Here is a 9,981-nt window from a genome sequence, read left to right as displayed (position 1 = left end):
TTGTCGAGGCGTGCCGAGCGTCGTGAAAGATCAGGCTGCCCGCGGAAAGACATCTTCGCTCGTCTGCCACAGAAATATCGGTTCTCATTGATCTACGTTACTCTCGTTGGCTCGACGACTTCCTCGTCGTCTTGAAATTTTCTCTTTGTTACTTTTCAAAATAATTTTATATCGATCTACGGTACGGGTCGAGTTTCCCCGAGATTGTTCCTCATCCATTACCTGGGATTACTCTGTAGAAATAAATTCAAAAAGAAGAAAAAAGAAGAAAAAAGAAGGAAAAAAAAAGAAAAAAGAAAAAAAAGGATTCAACAGGACAGAGTAATCATAAGGTTGAAAAATAAACGCAATTATAAAGTATACACGAGTAGAGGAGTATCAAATTCGTTAGCGATAACACAGCTTGCACCGAATGCAGTCGTGAACGAACATGAAATAAACTTTTTCGACAGATATAACTTGGGATCTCGTTATAAAGTTAAAAACATAATTACTACGATAAAACAATTCTTACCGTTATTCTTCGATCGACATAGGGACAGTATTAGATTGAAATGAAACACGATATAGGTTTGCTAGTCAGGTATTTTCCATGAACGATAATAAATTTCCATATTTCTTATCTGTCGAGGAACGATGTAATCGAACGGGAAATCGTCGAACGATTGTTTTGAAATTGCCGATGAAACGGACAGTGGTGCGATAGAGGAACGTAGAGTCAAAACAAGGCGTACGATGACGTGACGCGTTTCCGGTGTTTGTTGATGACCATTTGCATTCTCAAACGTTCATCGTTTGATTATTTTTTTCAGGCAAATTTCCCTAAGGAAGAAGCATTTACCATTTATACCAATGTCTATACGATTAAATAGTATGAATAGATAAAATTATAAAATTCGATTAAGGGATAAGTCGTAATAATGACAAAGAGGAAATGATTTTAATCAATCGAAATGCATCGACATTTGGGAAAATCCTTGAACGTTCTCTAAAAAGGTAAGTAGTATTGAAGGATTGACCATAAAAAGAGAAATAGGGGGGAGGAGGGAGGAGAGAGAGAAAGAGAGAGAGAGAGAGAAGAATGAAAAAGGACGACGGCTGCTGTATGGGGTGAATGTTCCAGCGGGGGTAGAGAGTCTTGGACCGCCCCTAGGCTCGACCAATCATACGACATCGACGAGTACGCGCCGGCCAATGACAGAACGCTGCTCGTTCGGAGTCGAGCCACTCTGATCTTCGTCCTGTATAGGCAAGCGTGCGTCGAAAAAAAGAGAAGAGAAGAAGAAGAAGAGGAAGAGAGAAGACCACCACCGTCACCGCCACCGCCACCACCACCACCACCACCACCACCACCACCAACACCACCACCACCACCATCACATCACCGCCGTCGCCGCCGCCGCCGCCGCCGCCGCCGCCACCACCACCAGCAGCAATACCAGCAGCACCACCACCACCACCACCACCACCACCATCACCATCACCATCAGCGAGTTCTAAGCTATACCAACATCAGCACGGCACAAGCACGGCAACGGCGTTACGTAGCAAGTAGTGGAGCGAGTTCGCTTTTACTAACTTGGTGACTTGGTCACTCAGTGAGTGTGCCTTCAACGGAGGCCAAAGGAGTCCTTATAATCGACGCTTGCATAATTACCTATCAAGAAGAACGATCTTTATCCGCCCTCGACGCGTGTGTCTTCGTTACGATATCTCACGTTTAGCTTTTACTCTGTTGTGTCTTCGTCGTTTACGTAGCTACTTATGCGAATTACGAACGATGATAATCGTGCTAATAGATATCAAAGCTTTTTACATTTTCAAAGAAGAAAGGAAACGGTGATCGAGCATGTGGAATTATCGATTATCGTGATTCATTCTTGCTTCTATTTTCTTCGGATACAAACGACGTCTATAAGCCGCAATGATCGACTATTGAACATCATTGGAATGCCAAGTGATCCGTTGCAAAGTGTTCGGAAATCTTACTTTAATCGACGTCTCAAAGTTATACACGTTATAATAAGACTGAGTGAAAAGTAAGAATTAATAATCAACGATCGAACTATATATATATATATATATATATATATATATTAGATCGAAAAACGTTCGATCGTTCTTCCGTAAAAATTTGTGTGCTGTGTAACGGACTCAATGGAAAAGACGTGAACGACAACACCGTGGATATGAATGAATCGCGCGTGATTAAACAACGAGCTAGGCTCGTCGATCGTGCGAACATCGGATGTTTACTCTGATCGCGAGCCATTCTTTCGTTTCTCTCGCGATCGGCAATGTTTAATCGTCTACTAATATCAATAATAATAATAATAGTAATAATAATGGTATTACAAATTAAATCAGTAGTATGAAAGGTTGATAGAAATAGGAGAAGAAGAAATCAAGGAGCTGTCGGTTTGTTCCGAATAATCGATTCGTTCGAAACAAAAGGAAGAAAATTTTTTAAGTTCGATTTTCTCAAAGGGCCCGAGTGTACGCGTGTTTATGTGTACGTAGGCGTATGCAAGCGTGTTCATGAAAACCTTCAAGGTTCCTAAGAATGTCTGATAGTTCGGATCAGCTGTCACCGCCGAACAGCGACTGTAATAGTCAAATGGGTGGCTTGCATCGGAACACTGCTGCCGGACAATACAGCAATTCTTCGATGTCAGCCCTTACACTGAGCCATCATGCACAACCACAGAATTTAACGCCCACGTCGGACGGTAGTCCACAGTATCCCCAAGAATTGTCCACCTGCAGCTCGTCGAACGTATCTACGAATATTGGAAATATCGGTGGACTCTCACTCGGTACAACCATCAGCAATTTTACACCCGAACAAATATCCTGCATGTGCGAAGCCCTGTCGCAGAGTCAAGACATCGAGAAACTTACTAGGTGAAGGAAATATATTTTCTTTTTATTTCGTCGGAAATAAAATTCAATGTCTAAATAAATAATATAAATAATTTGGATAAACTTTAATAATTATTTCTAATTGCGATCGGCACTCAATCGGGCCTCACCTCCCTCTTTTTTACGTTTTACAATGAGTATTAAATCTTTTTCTATTTCTTCGTTCGAAAATAATTTTCTTAGAACGGTCGATCGTTACATTTGACAAATAACGTCGACCGTTTACATCTTATACCTCTCGTCGCTCGTTAATATTATTTCTTTATTTCTTCCTGCAAAGAATCGATAATCGTGAAAAGAAATAAACGAGACAATAAATGCCGACGCGAAGAAACATTGGGCCCTTCGTTTTAATAAAGCCGCACACTATCGAGCACAAACAAAACGAGTCGTTTGGCTCTGCTCGTAAACGGAACGAATATGCGGCTGTGAGATATGCTTGGCCGATAGTCGGTAAAAGGACCACGGGGGAAAAGGGGAGTAAGAGAAAGAGAGAATTGTTTGTAAGTGTGGTTTCAAATTCAACGCTCTAGGATTATTACCTAAATAACTTGACGGATATTAGGATGATTATAAACGATCGATCGATCAAACAACTTTTCATAAAAATTCGATTTAGTATCGTAATTGAAATTTCTTTTATAATCAAAGTTAAAGTAATAGAACGGATTGAGAAAAACAAACAAACAAAACAAAATAAAAAAGAAATAAGAAAAAAAGCGTGTAATTGAAGGTTTCTCCTTGCATTTATCAGGTTTCTCTGGTCGTTACCACCCGGTGAGCTGCTGCGTGGCGGCGAGAGCGTTTTAATGGCTCGAGCGGCGGTAGCATTTCATCGTGGTGCCTATCACGAGCTCTACTCGATCCTCGAGAGTCATCCGTTTTCGCCGCGACGGCATCCAGAACTTCAACAAATGTGGTACAAATCGCATTACCGCGAAGCCGAGAAGATTCGTGGTCGTCCTTTGGGTGCTGTCGATAAGTATCGACTTCGAAAGAAGTATCCATTGCCAAAGACGATCTGGGATGGCGAAGAGACCGTCTATTGCTTCAAGGAACGATCGAGGAATGCTTTGAAGGAGTGCTACATGAGAAACAGGTACCCGACGCCCGACGACAAGAAAAACTTGGCCAAGAAAACGGGCCTTACGTTGACCCAGGTCTCTAATTGGTTTAAAAATCGAAGACAAAGGGATCGTACGCCGCAAACCAGATCGTAAGTTGATCTTTTCTCTCTAAGATATAATACATATATATATATATATATATTTTTTTTTTTTCTTTTATTAATCAAACAACTCTTTCAAGTTCGTAAACGCGCGCGCGCGCGTGTAAATTTCAAAGAACGTTCACAAATTCGAATCCTATTGCACTTTCGAGAACACTCGAAAGAATGATGACAGAAAAATTGTGATCTACATACCGAGAGACACCTTTCTTTTTTCTTTGTCTTTTCTCTTTTCTCTCGAATACCATAGAAATTCTCGGTGAAGAGTAATAAAAGCGTCCCGTGACGAGAGTTTCGTGTATGGAGGGCACATGTATCGACAGGGGGTCTCTTCTTTTTCAAGGAGCAACAAGTGTTTCGACATGTGTCCTCTGACCCATGTCCTTCTTTTTTTTTTTTTTCGGGTCCGTCGTAAAAAATCGGTAAATCATTTGGTATAGATATGCGACATGAACTCTGTGTCATTTTTAATTAACTGATTGTTTGTTCGAGGAAAAGGTTGGTTAATAAATAACTTCTCAAACGGAAAAAGATCGGATTCATCGGGAAAATATATTTGTTCGTTTTGCAAGGAAATGTTTCAACGATGATGATGATGATGATGATGATGATGATGCCTGGTACAATTGCTTTTTCAATCAGGATTCCTAATTCCTTCTAAACCATTAAAGATATAAGTGAAAGGGTGTGTTAAACAAAACGGCAAGACGAATCAATTCGATAAGGAAATGTAATTCTAGCGAACGATTATCTGATACGAGAATTTATTTACCTTTCGACCGGCAAAGATGTATACAAACTTATGAGGGATTAAATAAATGCAAGGGGGTGCGATCTCGATGAATGCGATTAGAACACTGATTAGTTGGCAAGATTATTAAAGAACATTTTGATAAGCCATCAAGAATGGCCGAACGATAAAAATTTTTTTATGAAATATATATATATATATACATTTCATATAAAATAATATTATTACCTAATTATCTCGATTATAAATAAATGAAAATACCGATGTTCTCGTCAACAAAAGTACGTTTCTAAGCATATGGATGATGCAGTAATTAAATGCGTAGATTAACTCAACATCGTACCACCTTTCGGCGAATTTTGCTGACTCGCTGATGTTATACGTAGTGTTCTTCTTCGGAGCGGACACATGGTATCGACTTTCGATCGTGATATCAAAGAATAAAGAATAATAAGAAACTTGTGATTTTAATATATTCGAATTCATAATTTAATCGACCTAGTCCCATAAATGAATTTATTATCAATGATTGGCCAGTTTCTGTGAACGCTTTTGTTACGCCATTGATATTAAATTTTGCCAAGCTCAACATTTTGATTTGATTTTCAAGGCTTCCCGATAACGACAAGATAAAAAGAAAAATTATAGGATTGGATTGTATCTATCAAAAAGAAAGAAAAAAAAAAAAAAGAAATGAAAAGAAAAGAAAATAAAGTAAGAAAGAAAGAAAGAAAGAAAGAAAAGGAGTAACAATACACACGTGTCATGTAAGATATTCTTTCGAGGCAATGGCCGATATCACGGCGCAGTCTGAGTATCGCAAGGCGTACTCGTCGAACGAATCACCGTACGTAAAGCCGCGCGTGCGTACACACATTTACTAGTAGTGCGTGTAGTATTTATGTTTGTGCCTACGTACAAGCGTGCAATAGTATAGGTACATAAAGAAAGGAACGAACTCCGCGTTGTTATGGCTACGACTTAACCGCGGTCATGGGCTAACACAGAAGGCCTCGTCTCGAACGTTTCTTCTGGACCAACCGACCGAACTTGCTAACTGGACTCTATAATTCAATAGAAAATATATCTTCTGATCGTTCATTTGGAATATTTTAACAGAATGAATAATAAGAGAGAGAGAGAGAGGGGGGGGGGGGAGAGATGATAATATTAATATCTATTAAAATTGATTGAAAAATAATCAACGAAACAATAAAAATCATAAATCGTTTAGATAACGAAATATTACTTTTTTTCGAAACGCTTAACGTACATAAGTTATTAATTTCAAAGGACGTGAAAGGGTAGATTTTGTTAAAAAATGGAAAAGGAAAAGAAAAATCGAATAATTAATTATCTTTGCGAGGAAAGAAAATTATCTGGAGCATAGGTAGCGAAAAGGAATGTTTTGTAATTGCGTTAATAAGGAGGAGGAAAAGATTGCGGAATGGACGCGGAGCTTACTCGCGGTGGGACGGCCCAACGAAGATAAATCGGGGTAGCAGGGGAGGGCCGGCCGTGGCCTTTATGTAGTAAACTATTGGTAGTGCGAACAGCTCAATGGTGAAATGCGAGATGTAACCGTAGCTGCGTCATAAAACGGTAATGGGGCGTCGCGTTTCCTTTTCCTAGAGTCTTTCTCGAAGGAGAACGTTAAGGGCGGAAAAAGGGAGAAAGGTCGAATCGGTTCTTCGCCGAAAAACTACTCGCGAGGGATTCATCTTTGCCCGAGCCATCTTTGATCTGATCTATCGAAAGATGAAAAAAGGAAGATCGATACGAATTGTAAAAAAAAAAAAAAAAAGAAGAAAAAAAGAAAGAAAAAAAAGGAAAAAAAGGGAAAGAAAAAACCGAACCAATTCTCTCTTCTTTCTTTCGTTTTCTTTTCTTTTCTTTTTTTTCTTTTTTTTTTTTTTTTGTCTACAATTCCACAACTTTCTCGTTTATACATTCGCAAGTAATAAAAATAAAAATGATCCAAAAATGTTGCGGATCTTCCTATCTCTTTCTCTCGATTCGATCGGTTATGTAATGTTTTTTTTCTTTTTTTTTTTTTTTTTTTATTTATTTTTTTCTTTCTGTTAACACATTATAAGAAAACAGTGGAGGTAGACGTAAAAGAAGGGTGTTAAAAAGAGGGGAAAGTAAGAGAAAAAAGAAAGGCGAAGGAGGCCATGCGAGGACCACCATAGGGCGTATTTCTTAAGGCTTAGGCCTTGAAGAGCGCGAAGCATAAAAATGCTTGCGCCCTTGCGTCTACATAAAAAGAGAGAAAAAGAAAAAGGAAAGCAGGACAAGAAGAAGGAAGGAAGGAAGGAAGGAAGGAAGGAAGAAAGAAACGAAGGAGAACCGTGGCCATGGGCGGGGTCGTTGTTGCATATGGACCACCGTGTGTACGCACGTGCTTCACAGTCTAGCACGTATATACATCAAGAGAAACTTGCGTACACGTATACGTGTGTATGCGAGAACGCTTTTATTTTCACGAGCAGTAAAACAATGCGAGAATAAAGTGGCTATGCTCCTGCTCCTTTGATTCTCTCTCTCTCTCTCTCTCTCTCTCGCTCTCTTTTTCTTTCTCGTCGCTAAACGAAAAGAAGAAAATTCTCAGAAGTTGGTCAGGCAAGTAAAAATTGCCTTTGCGAGTGCGTACCCTCAAAATGTGAGGGTCAAAAGCTAATCGTTCTAGACCTAGGACCTTCCGCGTGAGTTATAAGTTTCTTCTGGGTTCTTAAGACAATGGCAGAGAGCTCGCATGTGATCCTCGAAAACGCAAGATTTATGAGGGAACTTTGTGGGATGAAGAACACGAACGAAAAACGTTCTTTTTTTTTTCCAAAGAAACGAATGAAATAAGTGCTTGTTAACTTATGATTTTTCTTTCGGAAACGATCGTGATTAATAAATGGGAATATTATCAATGAGATATATTGTCGAATTTAATGTATTTCTCTTTTTAGGGATATGCTGCCACTAAATTGTCAAAGCACAACGAACAGTACAATAAGTAATTCGGTGAGCAACGGAGGCAATATGCAATCATTGCAGAGTATCGATTCGGACAGTCCGAATTTAGCGATGTCACCTTTATCAACGATGGGTATGTCGCCAGCAGCAATGAATCCATGTAGTCCAATGGGTATGAGTCCTATGGGGCCTCATCATCATGGATACGCGACTCCTGTAACGCCGTCCTCCGTACACACGGCTCATCCACACAATGGTGGTTTAAGTCCGATGAACGACGTTAAAGCGTTATGTTATGGTCGTAGTGTTTACGACAGCGGTGAGTTCAAATTTTGTAATTAAAAAATATTTATTTATTTTTGAATAATTTTTAAAAGAATTTCCGTGATCATCCTTCCTCGAAATTTCTTCAGGTAAAGACGTCGAACAGAGTTCGGTTTATTATCCCAGTCATACCAGTATGCATCATCAATATTATCAACAAACCCATCATCAAATGATGTCCGGTTCTCATCATCATCATCATCATCAGCAGGGCATGCCAACGGGCTACGAAATTATGTTACCTCCGCCGCAACATTCCATGTGACCAACGGATTACGATGGCGAACGAAACGAGCAAGGTCATCACGGACCGAATGACGATTCCTTGGCTCGTATTCACGCCTTTGCCTGATTTTTTGTGTCCCAAAGTTTTTCCATTGGTGTATCATCATCATCATCATCATCATCATCATCATCATCATCATCATCCTCATCATCGTCGTCATCATTATCATCATCGTCATTGTGTAATATCGATGCTAACGAAAGGACAAATTTTCTTCGATCGTCGATTTTCGTCACGTGGGGGAGAAAAAAAAAAGAAAAAATCATTGATACCGACGACAGACAATACACACATTTGAGATATTTTTTTAACTCGCTATCCGTAGCAAACGGCGGATCAACTATCGTTCTTAATACTGACGATAAAAAAAAAAAAAAAAAATAAAAAGAGAAAAGAAAAGGAGAAGAGAAAAAAAGGAGAAAAAAGGAGAAAAAAAATCAAAAAAAGAAAAGAAAAAAAAAAAAAGGGAAAAAAACGAAAAAGAAAAAAAAGGAACAAGAAGAAATTAAAGAACGATTCGACTCGTCACTTAAAAACTGTGATTATCAAATCGGTGCGGTACCAACCAATTTCTTCGAATTGAAGGGCCTAAACGTATCTTATAATAAATTAAATAGCGATCGGTGCATTGAAAATGCATTTAAATTGTGCAAAAGAACATCGGCCATCTTTGCAAGGAACGTGAAATAAATGATTTAACCAATGGGAGACCGAGGCAATATCCATTAAATATCAGGGAGGAGCTCGAAAACTGGTTTTACCCGTGCGCGCAAGCACGTACGCACATACATACGACGCACACACACACACACGCACGCACGCACGCACACACATACCACACATAATTCTTTAATTTACTTTCGAGATATCATGGCGTGTATTAGAAAAATCCTGCTGTGTAAGTAAATTTTAACGAACGACGGATATGATTCGATAGCCGTAATACTTTGATGAATTTTTAAAAATACTTCTCGTCGAATTTTTTTCTTAAATAGAGTATTCTATGTCACATCGAGTTATTACATACATACTTAATGAACTATATCATCGAAGTGATAGAAAAATTAAAATCAATTACGATTATAACGAACAACAAGAAAAAAAAAAGTAAGTAAATAAATAAATAAATAAAAAAAAAAAATAAATAAATAAATAAACTAGTCGAATTTTATGAAATTCGTGTAGTAATGTCCATAACGCGAAGCGTACGTTAAAAAAAAAAAAAGAAAAAAAAAAGGCGTTTTTTGTTGTAGATTTCAAAAAAATCAACAACGATCCATAACAGTTTATTGTCAGAATAAAAACGTTTAACGTTTTTTTAATGATATTTAACGATATATTTTCGACATAGTCCGCACAATATCTTTTACGTTTTATAAATATCAATTTATCTATCATGTATCTCTGTAGTACCTTGCTTTAAACGGATTAAATTAAAATTGCATACATATGTATATATATATATATATATATATATATATATATATATATATGTATATATAT

The 9,981-nt window shown here is 38.3% G+C and overlaps 1 protein-coding gene across 1 annotated transcript; it reads left to right on the top strand.

Moving 5' to 3' along the window:
* Positions 1-2,137: 2,137 nt before the first annotated feature.
* LOC124425326 (homeobox protein SIX2) lies at positions 2,138-9,981 on the top strand. Its single transcript, XM_046965532.1, has 4 exons — positions 2,138-2,904; positions 3,677-4,138; positions 7,862-8,187; positions 8,282-9,981. The coding sequence occupies exons 1-4, from the start codon at positions 2,564-2,566 to the stop codon at positions 8,455-8,457; spliced, it is 1,305 nt and encodes a 434-aa protein (XP_046821488.1). The 5' UTR covers positions 2,138-2,563; the 3' UTR covers positions 8,458-9,981.

This window comes from Vespa crabro, chromosome 7, assembly GCF_910589235.1.
Source record: "Vespa crabro chromosome 7, iyVesCrab1.2, whole genome shotgun sequence".
Taxonomy (NCBI): Eukaryota; Metazoa; Arthropoda; class Insecta; order Hymenoptera; family Vespidae; genus Vespa; species Vespa crabro.
This window is presented reverse-complemented; position numbering and strand designations above follow the sequence as displayed.